The sequence below is a fragment of the Rhododendron vialii genome, chromosome 4a, assembly GCF_030253575.1.
Source record: "Rhododendron vialii isolate Sample 1 chromosome 4a, ASM3025357v1".
Classification (NCBI taxonomy): Eukaryota; Viridiplantae; Streptophyta; class Magnoliopsida; order Ericales; family Ericaceae; genus Rhododendron; species Rhododendron vialii.
The window spans coordinates 110,350-128,171 of NC_080560.1; the positions used below are offsets into that span (position 1 = coordinate 110,350).

Below are 17,822 nucleotides of genomic sequence, written 5' to 3' on the forward strand. Positions count from 1 at the left end.
AGGGATTTCAAAGGAAAGGAAAAGAAAAGAAAGTTAAAATTACTCATTTGAGTTCAGTATTTTGGTGAGAAAAATGAAAAATAAAAATTTTGATTGGCTCTAAAAAACGAGATAACGAGATAATAATATGCATAGAGATGAAAAAATAGGCAAGCTTTCACTCGCATGGAAATCGACTTCCTAACGGCCTGCTTGGATGGAGTCAAAAGAGGAGTGAAAATAAAGGAGGGGTAAAAGGGGTGGGCCCAATGGTTTTGCTGCTGCTTGGATTCTCCATTTGTTCCCCTCATTTGTTTTCCTCCGTTCTTCGTTTTCACTCGTTCGAGGGATTCACCTGTGAAACTTTTGGGCTGGTCTAGGGTTCCCCAAAATTTATCCGGGTGTAGAGGGGTGAAATTTGGACGAAATTACCCCTGGTTATCCCCCTTTCCCCAACCCCAGGCCTCCACTGCTTCCTCATTTCTGTCACCGACCCATTGTTGTCTGTGGAGCAGAGAAAAAAGGGTTTTGGTGGCGATTTGGAGTGCAGTGCATATTTGCTTCGTGAACTCAGGTATGGCCTCCATTTTAGCAGATCTCTGTGTGCATGTGTGTGTAATGGCTCCTCGTCTGTTGATTTATTGTTTTGTATGGGTCAAAAATGGAACAGCCATGTGTGTGCGTGCAAAAAAATGGGTACTCTTCTGTCTCATTCATTTTTAGATCCATGTGTGTGTGTGTGTGTGTGTTGGTGTGCGTATGGGTCCTGTTCTGTTGATTTTGTGTTTGGTATGCCTGAAAAATAAAGAAACTACAGGTTTGTGGCCTCTATTAATGTGTTAAAACTGCAGGGGTTTGGTCCTGTTTTATGCCTCCATTTGTGAGTTTATATTGTAGATTTTGGTTCATGTGTTTGGGTGGCTATGATGAAAGCTTTCTGAGCCACAAACTGAGTCAAAACCTCCTCCATAACCTCACCAAAATGCAGCCTCAAACTGGTGCCAAAACCTGCAGTTTTAACCCATAACCAGAGGCCAAAACCTGGTTTTTTTGTGGCTATGATAAAAATTGAACAACACGCAATGAGGACTTAGGCGGGGTAATATGAGAGGGTCGTTTGGCAACTCATGTTGCAGCCTAGTTCTCTCAAAAAGTTATCAACTGTACTCTGAGCCAAATGCCTTAATATGTTCATGTGTTATAACTGCAGCATTTTGGTTCTATTTTTCTAAAGGTTTTGGTTCGGTTTTGTGCCTGCAAGTGTTGGTTTGTGTATCATTTGGTTTCTGTGCTCTGGTTTTGGCCTATGTTTCATTTGGTTTAAAACTGCAAGTGTTGGTTTTTGTTTGTTCCATTCAAAACTGCAGGTTTTGTACTGTATTTGTGAGTTACAGCTGCAGGTTTTGGCCACTGTTGGTGGGTTAGAACTGCTGCTTTTGGCTTAAAGCTGTGTTGGTTCAGTTTTCTGCATGGTTTTGTTCAGTTTTCTAGCTATTACAAACATTTGTGGGTATAAACATGAGGTTATGGTATAAACATGTGGGTATAAACAGATTATGGTGCAGTAAAAGTTGTAGGTTATGGTTCAGTTTGTGATTTAAAACTGTAGTACTTGGTTCAGTTTTCTGGTTCAATTTGTGGTTTAAAACTGCAGTGATTGGTTCAGTTTTGTGGTTTAAAACTGCAGTACTTGGTTAAATTTTGTGGTTCAGTTTATGAGTAAAACCTGCAGGTTTGTGGCCTCTGTTTTATGAGTCAATGAGTGTGTGTATGGTGGTACAGTTTTTGGCTGCCATTTGGTTCTGTTCTGTGGATGAAACTGCAGGGTTTGCTTATGTTTTGTGGCTGTATTTTTCGGCTGTTTTAACCCACACAGATTCTGATTTAGTAACACCTACAGGTTTTGGTTCAGTTTTGTGGTTTAAAACTGCAGTACTTGGTTCAGTTTTGTGGTTCAGTTTATGGGTAAAACCTGCACGTTTGTGGCCTCTGTGTATGTGTGAAAACTGTTGGAGTTTGGTTATGTTTGGTACTTGCATTTCTGAGGTAAAACTGGAGGTTTTTGTTTAGATGTTTTGGTGGCTATGATGAAAGTTTTCTTAGTCACGAACTGAAGCAAAACTGAACTGTATGTATTAAACGAAAATGCAACCACAAACTGAGCCAAAACCTACAGTTTTAACCCACAAAAAGAGGCCAAAACCTTTGTGTGTGTGGCTATGATGAAAAATTAACAAGACACGTTAGGGACTTAGGCTGGGCAACGTTTGAGAGGGTCATTTGGCAACTCATGTTGCAGCCTGGTGCCTTGCAAAAGTTGTCTACAAATCTAAGCCACATGTTTCCAGCTATTTGACTGCAAAAGTCCTCCTATTTATGGTACCATTGTTACTTATGTCATAGTCTGTGTCCTAAATGTGTCAATTGGCGATGATGAAATTTGAGCCAAATGCGTTAATTTTGGTTTTCAACCATTTATTTGCGATTAAGAGGCATTTTGATTCATGCGTTTGTCATGACTTATAATATTGTTTTCGAATAGATTACTCAATGACAGGTGAAGAAAAAGACTATTATTGAGTGATTTTCGTTGGGCATAAGCCGGGCATCTATACAACTTGGGGAGAAGCTCAACTCCAAGTTAATGGATACTCAGGAAGCATGGCGAAAAGGTACAGGACATTTGATGCAGCCGAAGAAGCATTGCTCAAGTTTCACGAGGAGAGATACAACTTGAAAAAGTTGCAAGACAAAAATTCCACATCCGCAAGTGCGTTGGGAGTTGAACATCAAATCAATGGGTGCAAGACATTTGTTGTATTTTTTTTGTTAGGTTTCGTAGGTTGTATTTTCTTGGCACTTGTTCTCGATTCCGAATGAACTTGAACGTTCCAAGTTTCTGTAGAATATCACGTTATGAACAGAGACAAGTTCTAAGATTATTTTAAATTGAAGACGTTCAAACATTACGTTTCAACATCATGAACATAGCCACCAAATGACACATCCATGGGTAATACAATTTATTCTTCCGCGATCTACACCTATTCCTCCGGCTCCTCGGGAGGGGGAATGAAGCAAACACGCCAGTCATCAAACAATGGAAATTGAACATCTCTTGCCACCGGAGCTTGTCGATTAACCTAAGTCAAAATGAATTAATTAAGAACAAGAAATATTTTGATCTTAACAAATTTATAACACTTTATTAAAGCTTACTTGGAGGATTGCAGTCCAAACATCGTCTTCAGCTACCACCATGTTTTGACTTGCGTCCCATTCAAATCTGGGACGATCAATTAGGCCCACAATGATGAAGCAAGTACGACGCCACTGCTTTACCTTCGCTTCAATATGCCATTCCTCAATGCCAGCGTCAGGAAAATCACTGTCCATGATACGTTTCAAATACCTCAAGTAACTTGGACGAAAGTGTCCACTCCCGGTGGTCCACAATCGGGACTCCACCATTGATTTCAGTACTGAAATCAACAGGATCTCCTCAACCTGAACCCAATTGTGACGAGAAGGTGGACGACCAGCCATACAACCAAAAAAAATCTGAGACTTGTTTTGTTATTGAGATTTTTGAATGAGTTTGACAATGAATTTACTTGTTATTTATAAGCAAAATTTACCAACTATTCTACCACATATCCACCATTCAATAATATATCCACAATTCAACATTCAACCAACTTCTACTCTCCATTCTACCAAAAAAATCATACTTTTCATTCAAACCTACCCTAATTTGTCTTTTCTTTGTAAAAAAATCACTTTCCAAAATAATTGAAAAATAAATACTTACCATTCATTAAAAAAAAACGTTTTTTAATATAAATTTTTGAGAATATACATTTTTAAATTCATTTAGCTTTTTATACTTTCAATTTTCCAAAATTTATTTAATATATTGATTTTTGAATTTATATACTTATTTTCATACATAATCAAATTTAACACTGCACATGGGCAAAATAGTCATTTGACAGCTTTTCCCATCATCCACCTCTTCTTATCTCCCCCATTCTATAAACCATCCAAACAAAGTCAAATTTTATCCCTCCTATTTAATACCCCATCCAAACCACATTCTATTTTTCCCCCCCTCCATAAACATCAAATCGATGTGGGCCAACCCATCAAAATTAATACCTCCTACTATCTTATTCACCCTTCTTATTTTTTACTCCCGATTTTTTCCCCACATCCAAGCGGGCCCTAAAGGACACAAAAGACTAACAAAAGGTTTCCTAGTGACCTTAAGTAGGACCGTCCATTGTAAGATCCACTGCCAGACAATGAAAAAAATCACTGCCCATGGGAATCCACTTATTCAAGTTTAATCTTTATCGCACTACTTGTTTAAGTTCTATTTTGGTTTGAATCCGCTCTGGTCAAAACCCCAGACATAAAAGCATTCGCTAAATGCACTAGACAAGACAGGAACAAAGTGTTGCTCAAGCATCATTAAGGGCAAGAACTCCAGAAAGTGGTTTTCCCTCGAGAAGTTCCAAGCTGGCACCACCTCCAGTTGAGATGTGGCTCATCTTTTCCGCTAGGCCAACCTTCTCCACCGCTGCAATAGAGTCGCCTCCTCCAATTATTGTTGTCACCCCCCTTCCACTAAGGTCTGCCAATTTCTTTGCAATTGCCTGCTCATAAACAAAATAGTATTATGTTAGGGCTCTAAGGCAAAGAGGGAAGAGGTTTCAGCTCTAAGAAATGTAAACGTATCAAATGCTTGACCATTCTTGTCAAGCATGAGGCGTCAAACAAGTTCAACAGTTCCTTGGAATTGTTAACTATATGGCTGATTTTATTCCCAACCTTGCCCAATACCGAACTCCTCTCTCAGTTCTACTAAAGAAAACCCCTCCTCCTTGGTCAGCCCTTTGTACCAAAGCTGTAAAAGACCTCAAAGCCATAGCCAAAACTCTTCCTCCATTAAAAAGACCATCTCCACCAAAACTTCATTTCCCAAAGCCCCAGATAAAACCTATCCAGCCTCCAACAATTCCGTCTCCACCATCTATCAAGGGGTCTCTTACTATGTGTAGACACCCCATTCTGGACTGTCCAGATAACGTTATTTGTCGATCTTTTATCTCCCCAGTGATGATTTTGGTCGAGAACAGTCTGAGGACGATGGTGTGTTTGAGCTGTGAGCAGCCCAAGCCTCTTTCAAACCCATGTCGAACCCTTCAAACCAGAGCTAAACGGCCCCAGCAAAACCCAACTGGCTTACGCCAGTACCTTGATAACGTACGCCAGTTAGCTGCCACGTGTCAGTCATCGACCGTTGACTCAGCTATCACCGGCGCACGCCAGTACATATGTGGCGTAAGCCAGTCAATTCCAGTCAAATCAACTTTATTCAGCCACTTGGGCGGGACTTTGTGCCACCCTGACGTTGGCCACAGTAGCCCCTGATGATTATATCGTCCAGGCCCGTTCCCTCTCTCTCCTACACCCCCCATCAAGGCAAGTCCCATGCATTTAATGCATGGGAGGCTCTAACCTTGCCCCAACCAGCCAAACAAGGCTTTAGCCCCAGACTGATCTCAGTCTCTCTCCCCTATAAATACCCCCCTTGCATTCATTTGCAAGGAGTTGGTCTCATTAAGAAGTAAAAAGCCTTCTTCTCCTCTCTTCTTGCTCTCTATTTCTCTTCTTCCATTGAAAGAGAAAAGGAAGCAACCCACCTCCATACACCCTGCTGATATACAGCCACCTTCTCAGCCTCCATCTTCAACCCATAAGTTCAATACCTCCTTCAAACCTCAATATAAAAAAAAGGTATACCACCTTTATGTTCTTTTCTGTTTTCGGCTCCTGAGGGGAACTAGTAAGGCCCAGGCTAGTAAACAATACTAGTCCTGGCCTTAAACTGGTAAAATAAAACAATCGTATGAGGTGTCACATGGCGCACGCCAGTAACCCTATGCCGTACGCCAGACATGGTAGAACGAGCACTACTGGCGTGGGGATCATGGATCACCATTTCTGTCATTTTCTCTTTCTGTCAATCACCCTTGCATGCTAAATAGCCAGTTTACCATTTTCTGTATATTTAGAACTGTTTAGATGTAGTAGCTTATACTTACTTCTATTCTGCTTAAAAGGCCTCTGGGATCCTTCTGGTCGCGTTCCAGAGCCCAGATGATGCAAAGCCAAACACTGGATCCAAAGACAAACTGGCGCACGGTCTCTAATGACTGGCGTACGGCAGTGTCACCCAGGACCCAGTGGCTGGCCCTTGCATCTTAGCTTAGTTTTGGCCTCCTTCCTATCCCCACTCTGTTTAGGGAGTTTCCTGTCTTTTTTTTTATGGCTTCAGGCCATTTCATCTGCCTGAAAATATATATTCTGCTTTATTTAACTGCGTGGTTTGTCTTGGTTGTGCGCTGGTCCCTTTCCAGAGCCCAGAGGGTTGAAAACAAAGATTGAGCAAACAAATAAGTGGAGTACGCCAGTTATGGGGTGGCGTGCGCATGTTCTATCAGCATGCAGTGGTTCGGCCAGTGTATGCTGATACAGAATCTGCTCACATCCCCGCAGGGCAGCGTACTTCAAGTTATCCAGTTTTGCTCAGTGCTTGTTCTCAATCTATATTTAGCATTGCAATCAAGTCATCCATAAACCATTTTGTCACATAAATTGCAACTTGTTATAGTTTTAACCCCCGTTAACTGTTCCCCCGCCCTAACTGGCTAAAAAATGATCAAATGAGAGAAAAATGCAAGCGTTTTACAAAATGCCCGAGTAGAAACCGATCTCCGGATTGGGCGAGAGGGGTGCCATAAAACCCTTCCCCTCTCGTAACCTGGCTCCCGAACCTCAGATATCGAAGGTGACGACGGTCCAGTCTACAAGCCTTTTTTCAAAATCAAAATCAAACAAACGTGGCAAACGTTTTCGAGTTCGGTTCCTTGGGTGTTTTCACCGCTAAAACCCGAGTGGCGACTCTAAATCGAGGCGTTTCGCCGCGCTCTTCCGAAAAAGGGCCGCGCCCGATTTTACAAACAAAATTTCCGGGGGCGCGTGCCCACAGTGGCGACTCCGCTGGGGAACTCATTGCATTGATTGGCATTTGGCGATTAATACATAGATGAACAAATTTCAAAAGCTTGTCAAAACAGTACGCTCCGCGCTGCTGAAGAACGGAATGGTAACGTAACAGGATCTCAGCGTCCGACCAATCCGAACTGGGGCTTTTACTATTGTTCATTTGTGTAATTTTCTCCAAGTGTTGATTAATAAAAGTGAGCCAAATTCAAAAGGGCATTTGTTTTCAAAAGCCTTGCATTTCTCTCTCGTCGAATCATTCTTCGGCATTCTCCGTTCGTATCGATGGTTGGTCAGCCCCGTTGAGGTGTTTTAGGTAACCGACACAGTTTACTGGAGCCCGGGGTCCTCGAATGCCCAACAACCTTGGACGATGATGAGTCGTACTACCGTTCGACCATTGCTTTGCTCTACGCGTTACAGTGGGAGGTATATCACGGCTCTAGTCAGAGGAACCCCTTAAGCCAAAACCGGCCTCTACAGCGCTTACAAAGCACTAGAACCTTTCAACCTAAGACAGGAACCTGCAGGGTAGGATTATTTGTGTCTAACCCCCCATATCCTGTCTATGTGTTACTGCTTTCCGTACCGCATGTCTGTACATGCATTCATGACCATTTTTGCGTAGGAGCATGCTAGGGCGGCTTTTAGGATGTCTTTTGTCGAGTCTGTCTTGCGCCCGTTAGACGTTGCCTTGGACCGATGACGAGTCGTGCATCTCGATGTTGCACGTTACCAAAATTTTCAAGTCCTTAATCAATGAGACTTCGGGATATCAATACTTTCTAAGTCCTTGTCTAAAGCCCCATCGAGGTTTTAAACTGAAAACTAGGAACAGCGGAGGGAATGGCATGATGCTTACACCACTCGGGATAAAAGTGCTAATCACTTACACCAGGCTCCGACACAGTGCTGCTTACGCCATTTCGTTGACGGTATCATGCCCTCTACACCGAGTTGTTCCAAAATCAAACTTTGAAACTTCGAGAAGGATAAAAGTCAAAGGCTTAGGCTGTTTTGGCATCTCTTAGTAACATTCGATTCAATCAAGGATACGCCGTCGAAAAGAAAATCCGAGGATTCTATGGCAACTGTCTGAGTGTCATAAGGCAGACCCCCTCTAGTTCTAGAGTCTAGGAGGACACCGACGACGTTGGCATGATCATTTTCCCATTCTTGTCGATTCTTTCAAATAAAATGACTGCAGGCTGTCCCTGAGCTCTTATACCTTGCTGTCTAGTCATGTCAATGCCAAAGCAGAATTTCGAAATCAAGAGCCAAACCTACTTGGGGCCGTCCGTCGAGTCTGTTTGAGGGTTTGATTTGGGGTTGGTCTCTCAGCCGTTCGCAACGGAAACTCTGGCCTGCACTGTGTCACGGGAGGATTCACCGCCGACTACTCCGCACGAGTCTCCTCCGTCTACTCCGTCTCCACCAGCATCTCCCAAGCTTGTTAAGGCAGAAGTGCTAGCCATGGCAGATGTCCCACCTCCGAATCTTGCAACCGTGCTAGCCGATCTGCAGCGCAACCTAGCCATCATGCAGCAAAGGGCCGACCAGGCCGACGCCTCCATGGCCAATCTTCAAACCCTAATCGAGGAGCGACTTCCCCTTGTAGCAGGAGGGGAAGGCGGCGAAAGGCGAGAATAGGGAGCCGCTGGCCAAGAGGAACCACTGATTGAGAACCCTGCTCCAAGCCCAGAAATGGCGGCCTTAGTCGCCAAGATGGCCAAGTTGGAAGAAGCCGTTGCCAAATCCGAAAGAAAAGGGTCGGGAGTACTAGACATGGACCGCCTCTGCCAATTCCCGAATGCCAGGCTCCCCGATCGGTTCAAAATGCCCGACTTCGCAAAATTCGACGGCACTGGAGATCCGAAAACTCACTTGTTGGCATATCATGGGGCGATGAAACTGCATGGTGTTGGGGAGGATGCCATGGCTCAGCTGTTTCCGCAAACTCTTGCCGGTCCCGCCTTCCAATGGTTCCTATCGCTCGACATCTCCAAGAGGTGGACATGGGAGGACATCGGCACGGCCTTCAATGCTCAGTATAGCTACAACGCCAACTCAAAATGACTACTCGGGAGTTGGAATCCACCAAGATGACTGCAAAGGAGTCCTTTGCAGACTTTATCCAAAGATGGAGAGCCAAGGCCGCTCTCATGCCCGATCGCCCAAGCGAGAAGGATCAGATCCGCATCATCTCCCGTAATCTGCAGCCGGACTTCGCCAAAAACCTCGTGTTGGTTCAGGGCGCAAACTTTGAAACCTTCTATGACTCCGGGCTGGCCATCGAAGAAGCCCTTCAAACCGGTGTTCTGCCCAGGAGCGACAATTCCTCCTCCACCTTAGCCTCAAAATCGAAGCCCCGTGCATACACCGGGAACAGCACTACTTTGTTCGGTGGCAACAGCTATGCCAATGCAAACTCTGCCAACAACCCCTCTGCCCAAAGCTCTAACCACATCGCCAACATCAACCAAGTTCAAACCCCTCAAAGACCTCGAAACCGCAACCAACCCCGTAACTTCGCCAACTTCGAGGCACCTCTTTCCTCGGTATTGGAGAAGTTAGTCAAAATCGGGCATCTCAGGCCTCTAGCCCCAACTCCACTTCCTCAAAATCCACCCCCTAGCCATAACCCCAACGCTTTCTGTGCGTATCACCAAATGCCCGGCCATTACACTGACTCTTGTTATCGCCTCCGTCATGCGATATAGGATTTGGTGGACAATGGCACTCTTCCAACTCCGCCTACCAAGCCCAATGTCATCTCCAATTCCTTGCCCAAACATGACCCTAAACCGCAAGTGAACCAGATAAACCTCAGCTCCACCATATTCAACCCCACCGACCATATTACCTCAACCGTCAATCCTAAGCCGATCGTAGCCTTTCCCTCTGAGCCAAGTATTAACATGATGGCCGCCGGTTGGGCCATAGAGGACAAAGCCAAGGAGTGGGAAGAGCTTTGCAATGATTGGACCGAACAGTATAACATGGGGTTTCCCAAAAAAGGAATTGATAAAGGAATAGTAAGTCTTGTATATTCCATGATACCATTCTATGATATTATGGAGTAGTTGTTAAAGTCTAGATATCACTTCATGGATGCAAAGTTGAGCACATGCAATCTATGCATCTACTTTCTAACCTGAGAATCACTGCAATGTCTATTGGCCTTGTGTATCCGTGTCCCACACACGACATGCTTTTGATATTTAGCTCAGGGTCTGAGCATATAGGGTTAAGTGTTCATCACAACCGGCTATTGTAAATTACTCTAGTTGGATACCTTAGGATTAGAACCACCACACATTTTTGTGGGACCTATGACTAAGTGTATGGCCCCATGTAAATGTGTAGTGGTTCTATATAGTGTGATCTGGAGCATCACGTGAGTACGAGACGGTGCTTCCGGACTAGAACTTTACTGCACAGGTCAACTTAAGTTAAAAACAAGTTGACATACGAGCATATTCTATTTTTTCTTCTTATTTGTGAATGTGCGGTGTGACAAACTCCAGAGAAATAGAATAGAAAGCCTAATTCCAAACTTCATGTGCATCTTTCGAAGTTGGAAAGCTCTTGCATCTTTCGTAGTTGGAAAGCTCTTTAGGAAGTTTTAATCGGTCTGCTTTCGTAGTGGCTCCAATCATTTTTAAATCGGTCTGCTTTCGACTAACTTTTCATAAATGAAACTTTTATTATTTTCATTATTCATTTCCATCATGCTTTAGGACTTTGATAATCATATTCATCAACATAGAATTGGTCTTGATCCGATCGATTTAGAATGAGAGGAATACAAGCCTTTTATCCAAATGATGTGTTTTTTGACTCATTGAGGGTAAAATGGTAATGTCTTTTGAATTACAAATAAGTTTGGACCAAAACCACTTCGATTAGAAAGTAGATTTAACAAACTCTTTAATGGTTCTAACCACACGCAAATCGGATTTCGAGAGTGTCTGTAGCATGCGTGCGATGTTCGGCTTGTTCGGAAATTTTGAGGACTGTGCCCGGGGCGCACAGACATGCGCCTGGGCGCATGAAATTGCGCCTAAGGCGCATCAAAGCTGTCAAAAAAGTCAATCTTTGCAGGCTTGTCCCGGACACTCCCGAACTCCGTTTTACGGGTGGTTTGAACCGTTACAAAGCTTGTTAAATTTACTTTCTAACCCAAGTGGTTTCGATTCAAAGTTATTAATAAATCGGAAGAAGTGACCATTTTACCCTCAGTGGATCAAAAAACAATACATTTCGGTAAAACACACGCATCTCTCTCATTTTAAATCGGATCAAGACCTATTTTGTATAGATAAATAGGGTTTTAAAAGTATGAAAATATGGTGGGATCCGACTATAAAAATATTTAGGTTTCGTTCATGGAAATGATGAATCTCTAGAATAGAAGAAATAGGTGGTCTTGATAGGAATTAATGGACACGTTTCCAAATATATTGGGTTTCCTGTGTTCCAGAGTCTTCCACAATCGTATAGTACCATTCCGTTTTAGCTTTGGAAACTCATATACACCAGATACCACATGCATCACAAAAGATGGAATTTTCAAACTTATGTTTGGACCTTTGAACTTGTGGGGAAGACTGAAAAGTGGAGGACAAATGTAATAGGAAAAAAGGGTAAACGTGAAGTTGCCTCCCATCTCAGTTGGTAGAGCAGGTAATGGACACTTAATTTTGTGAGAGTTCAAACCCCACCCCCACATTCCTTTCTCCTAGTTGGATTTTCTTTAAATTGAAAATAGAAGTATTCGCTTCGAACAAAGAAGGATAGTTTTTTTTTCCATAATAAATACGTGCGCATGAAGTAAACTGCTTGGAATTTTTCGCTCGATACTTGAGTTTCAAGTCTCTATAGTCTGTTGGGAAGAGTTAAACATCTGCTTTAACGCTCATATCACGTGGTAATATCTTAGCTTCGGACTTGAAATAGATGCATTGGAATTTCCTACAAATAGCTATGCAATGTTGACACGTCTGCAAATTTAGTTTATGAAGATAATTGCTTGTGACGTAATAGGGGTGGTTTTTTTTTTTTTTTTTTGTCATTCGTTCTTCCTAATCTACTATATCCTAGGGGACTTGAGGAGAGGGATGGTTGCTTATCGCAGGAACCACAGTAATCGAACCCTGCCCATGTGCGTCGGAGTATAAGAAAGACACCAACTACACTCCACTCCACTTGCAATAGGTGTCATCTTATTTTTCTTCTCCTTAATTAAAAATCAGTCTTTTAACATATAAGCAAGCCAAGGTTTGAACATGTTTTGAAGCTCATTTCGAGTCATGTTTGAGTTAATTAAATTCAACTTTCATTCAATTCAATTGTAAGTGTCTTAAATTGTAAGTACCTTAAGACTATCTCCGTTCTGCTAAGTTTTATTTAAAAAATAAGTAATTATTTTTAATTTTCAAACTTAAAAATAATGTATTTGCTTAAACAATTTTTCGAAAAAAAAAGAAAAAAGAAAAGGAGCAATGTACCAAGGATGGAATTAAATATGCATTATTTACAAACAAAAGTATTCGATTATTCAAGAAAAATCAATATACCCTTGGCCGCATCAAATTTCCCTTGACCGCTAGGAATTACTCTTGGACCCGTTGAATTGCACTTGGCCACATTGAATTGCACTTGGCCGTATCAAATTGCTCTTGGCCGAATTGAATTGCACTTGGCCGCATCAAATCGCACTTAGCTGGTACGAATTACTCTTTTCCGCCTTGAATTACACTTGGCTGCGTCGAATTGCGCTAGGCCACTTCGAATTGCACATGGCCGCATGAAATTGCACTTGGACGCTTTTAATTTCACTTGGCCGCGTCGAATTGCACTAGGCCGCCTCGAATTGCACATGGCCGCATGGAATTGCACTTGGCCGCGTGGAATTGCACATGGCCGGTTTTAATTGCACTTGGCCGCATCGAATTGCACGGCCAAGTGCAATTCCAGGCGGCCAAGTGCAATTCCTAGCGTCCATGAGTAATTCCACGCGTCCAAGTGCAATTTGACGCGGCCAATAGATTCGTAGCAGCCAAGTGCAATTCAATGCTGTCAAATGAAATTCGACGCGGCCAAGTGCAATTCCATGCGGCCATGTGCAATTCAAAGAGGCCATTTGAACGAAAACATCTCAGAAGCTGGACTGGAAGTGGTGCAATAAATTCTTAGTTAAAAATCCCACAAAATCATCTTCATCCACCGAGCAAAATGAGGGAAATAGTTGAAGGAATTATGCTGCAAATGAGGGAAATTGAATGATGAAGAAGCTGAAATGAGTGAAATTCTCTGGATCACGAGGAATTATGGTGTTCTACTACTTCCATGATCAGATGATCGAGAATTTCTAAGTAAGTTTTGTTGCAAGCCCTGCGTATTCGTGTGAGAAGAAGAAGCAGGAATCACGAACAAAATTACTAGTATTAAAGAAAGAGTGTGGCTCGTGGCCACGTTATCTGGAAAGCGTGAAACGGAACTACGCCTCTCTTATAATCAATGGCCGCACTCTTTTACTCTTGGCCGCCCTCTTTTGCTCTTGGCCACAGAATTTGACTCCGGACTGCTTAATTTTGTAACGACGCCATTTGGATTAATGAGAACTCGCATTTCGGGAATACGAGTTCTATGCGCGCATGGGCAAACCCAGGAACCAAACCCGCATCTATGGAATGTGATTTACGTAAGACCTCGAACTACTTCAGCAAATCCCTCCCCTCTCAAACTCACCATCTGTCAAGTTTTCCATACTTTTTTTTAAAAATGAATTTTAACTATTGGGGGCGGATATGAAGTAGGCTATATATGGAATGTTTGTAATGTACGGTGAATTAGGATTTGATTACAGTCACGAATGAAAAATGGGTAGAAAGCATACCATTATAGAAATCGTCGGAGCCACTAAGCCGAAAACACATTTTAAGTTTCATTCAATGCTCAAATCCCTTATTCTTAAGTTTTTCCTCATTGCTTAAGTGTTCCATAGAGTTTCTAGACCATCCACATTTCATGGAAGTGTACGGAAAATCATTTCGTCATCGAGATTCGTTCAAAGCATGGCTTAAACGTTTACACACAATTTTGGACCATAACCACTTTGATTAGAACATAGATTTAACATGCTTTTAACAGTTCTAACCACGCGTAAATTAGATTTCGGGAGTGTCCAAAGCATGCATGCAAAGTTTGGCTTGTTTGGCAATTTTGAGGATGTGGGCACGCGTCCCGGAAATTTTCGTTTGCAAAAATTGGCCGCTGCCCTTTTTCGGAAAGCGCGGTGAAACGCCTCGATTTAGAGTCGCCACTCGGGTTTTAGCAGTGAAGGCACCCAAGGAACCGAACTCGAAAAAAACGTTTGCCACGTTTGTTTGGTTTTGAAAAAGGCTTGTAGACTGGTCCGTCGTCACCTTCGATATCTGAGGTTCGGGAGCCAGGTTACGAGAGGGGAAGGGTTTTAAGACACCCCTCTCGCCCAATCCGGAGATCGGTCTCTACTCGGGCATTTCTTTGTAAAACGTTTGCATTTTTCTCTCATTTGATCATTTTTTAGCCAGTTAGGGCGGGGGAACAGTTAATGGGGGTTAAAGCTGTAACAAGTTGCAATTTATGTGACAAAATGTTTATGGATGATTTACTTGCAACAGTAAACATATATTGAGAACAAGCACTTAGAGCAGTCTGAATAAGTTGGGGTACACTGCCCCGGAGGGTCGTGAACAGACTCCGTACCAGCGTGCACTGATTGAACCAGTGCACGCAAGTAGGACCTGCACACGCCACAGCTGGACTGGCGTACTCCACTTATCTGGTTACTCAGTCTTTGTTTGCAATCCTCTGGGCTCTGGAAAGGGACCAGCGCACACCCAGGGCAAACCACACAGTTAATAGAACAGAAAATACATAGTTACAGACAGATGAAATAACTGGAAGCCATAAAAATAGACTGGAAACCCCCTAAACAGAGTGGGGACATAAAAGAGGCCAAGATTAAGCTAAAATGCAAGGGCCAGCCACTGGATCCTAGTTTTAACTGCCTTATGCCAGTCATGGACTGCTGTACGCACGTTTGACCCTAATCCAGTGCTTGACTTTGCATCATCTGGGCTCTGGAACATGACCAGAAGGATCCCAGAGGCCTTTTGAACAGAAAAAGAGTAAACGATAACTACCACATCTAAAACAGTTCTAAATATACAGAAAGCATTAAACTGGTTATTTAGCATGCAAGGGTGATTGACAGAAAGATAAAGTAACAGAGATGACGATCCATGATCCCCACGCCAGTAGTGCTCATACTGCCATGACTGGCGTACGTCATAGTAGTACTGGCGTGCGCCATATTTCGTCCCATACGGTTGTTGTATTTTACCAGTTTAAGGCCAGGACTAGTATTACTTACTAGCCTGTGCCTTACTGGTTCCCCTCAGGGGTCAAAAACAGGAAAGGACACAAAGGTGGTATACCTTTTTGTGTTGAGGTTTGAAGGAGGTAATGAGCTTAAGGCTTGATGATGGAGACTTAAAAAGTGACTGTATGTCAGTAGGATGTATGAAAGTGGGTTGCTTTCCTTTCTCTTTCAATGGAAGAAAAGAGATGGAGAGCAAGAAAGAGGGAAGAAGAGAGCTTTTCTTCTTAATGAGGCTAACCCCTTGCAAATGAATGCAAGGGGGGTATTTATAGGGGAGAGAGACTGAGATCAGTTTGGTGCTAAGGCCCTGTTTGGCTGGTTGCTTGAGGAAGGGAGCCTCCCATGCATTAAATGCATGGGACTTGCCTTGATGGGGGGTGTAGCAGAGAAGGGGGATGGGCCTGGACGATATAATCATCAGGGGCTACTATGGCTGACGTCAGGGTGGCACAAAAGTCTCGTCCATGTGGCTAAATAAAGTTGATTTGACTGGAATTAACCGGCGTGCGCCACACTTTGACCGGCGTGCGCCAGTAATAGCTAAGTCAACGGTCGATGACTGACACGTGGCAGCTAACTTGCGCACGTCATCAAGGTACTGGCGTAAGCCAGTTGGGTTTTGCTGGGGCCGTTTGGCTCTGGTTTGAAGGGTTTGAAAGAGGCTCGGGATGCTCAAAGCTCAAACACACCATCATCCTCAAACTGTTCTCGACTATAATCATCATTGGGGGAAAATAAAAGATCGACAAATAACGTTATCTGGACAATCCAGAATGGGGTGTCTACAGAGGACTGCGCCCCGGGCGCACAGACATGCACCTAGGGCGCATGAAATTGCGTCTGAGGCGCATCAAAGCTGTAGAACAAATTAATCTTTGCGGACTTGCTTTGGACACTCTAGAACTCAGTTTTACTAGTGGTTTCAACCATTACAAAGCTTGTTGAATTTACTTTCTAACCCAAGTGGTTTTGATTCAACATTATGTATGTAGAGACCCATCCTAATTTGAATTTATTTAATTTAATAATGTGAATATGTGTAACTATTTTAATAATTTTGTGAACCATGGATTTTTTTTAGGTATATATGTGTGAATGTACAGTATGCGTGATTGATCGGATTCAATTTTGAGCGCCAAGGACGAGTTGTTGGGATCCACATGTTAGGGACTTTTTTGGAAAATAAAAACTCAGAGAGTAACTAATTATTATAGATTTGTTAGCTTTAGGAGCAATAGTGTATTGATTTAAAGCATTATAGAAGATGGAGCAATAGTTTAATTTTTGAAGGGGCTAGAGTGCAATTTTGCACTTTAAAAGGCTGAAGTCAGTCGAACTCCAGAGGGTTCTCTGTTTTTCTTTTCTTTTTTCCCTTTCCCGTTCTCTCTCTCCCATTCTCTCAACAACACAAACCCTCATGGTTCAAATGCAAAATCGAAGGTCAAGACTCGAGAATCTCGCAACAAGGCAAGAAGAAAACGTGATCTACGGACAGAGGGCTACGCATCTATCCGAACAAAATCTTGATCGGCCAACTTTGGAGTTCCTAGCAAATTCGGAGGTTTTCATTTTTGAGGTAGGATTCTTGCTAAATGCTTAGATATGGGAAAGTATAGTGAGATACACCTAAAAATCTGTGATTATACTATTTTTCTTTTCAATTTTAAGTTAACCCTAATATGTTCTAGGTAGAGGTGATTTATGCGTAGTATGCCTTGTTCAAAGTATATGTGGACTATGTGTAGCGTGTGTTATTCATGAGTTTTGAATTTTCACGATTGATTAAAGACCTTGATGATTATTTACTAGATTATGTAAATTTTAGTATGTTGGACTGGTTTAAGGATCATCTGGTTTGAGTAAAGGATGATCTAATATATATGTGATGATTTGATTCATGCCTATAAGGTGTTTGATAAAATGACAGAGAGAATAGTTAAACCAATTTTTGTAATTAGACACCACAGTTGATAATGACTCTACTTATACATTGATTTGATGATAATTTTACTACCGTAAATCGGGATTCTAGATTATGACTTTGCTGAGACTATGACTAGATTGTACGATCTTTCTCGTAGTTTTGGATGATTTGAAATTGGTACTTGTTATTTGGGCTAGTGAGCCACGTATTGAAGGTTGATATGACCATTTTGTACATGTTGTGTAGCCGGAAGCATATGGATAAAGGGTTTATCCATCGGTGTATAGTCCGTAAACCCGCGCGGGATAAGGTGTTCCATAGGCCTTTGGGTTAGTAGCCCATAAATTTGGATGATTAAGGACCTGATCAGTCACCTAGGATTTGGTACACAACTTGTTAATTTGGACCATCGGTCTT

The 17,822-nt window shown here is 42.6% G+C and overlaps 1 protein-coding gene and 1 long non-coding RNA gene across 2 annotated transcripts; both read right to left on the bottom strand.

The window, feature by feature from the left end:
* Positions 1-134: 134 nt before the first annotated feature.
* LOC131321827 (uncharacterized) lies at positions 135-4,738 on the bottom strand. The gene is made up of 2 exons (XR_009198640.1): positions 4,215-4,738; positions 135-191 (listed from the first exon to the last, which is right to left on the bottom strand). It is a non-coding gene; the product is annotated as an uncharacterized LOC131321827 (long non-coding RNA).
* Positions 2,989-3,653, bottom strand: LOC131321826 (uncharacterized). Its single transcript, XM_058352781.1, has 2 exons — positions 3,199-3,653; positions 2,989-3,122 (listed from the first exon to the last, which is right to left on the bottom strand). Exons 1-2 carry the CDS (start codon positions 3,523-3,525, stop codon positions 3,024-3,026), a joined length of 426 nt encoding a protein of 141 aa, XP_058208764.1. The 5' UTR covers positions 3,526-3,653; the 3' UTR covers positions 2,989-3,023.
* Positions 4,739-17,822: the final 13,084 nt, after the last annotated feature.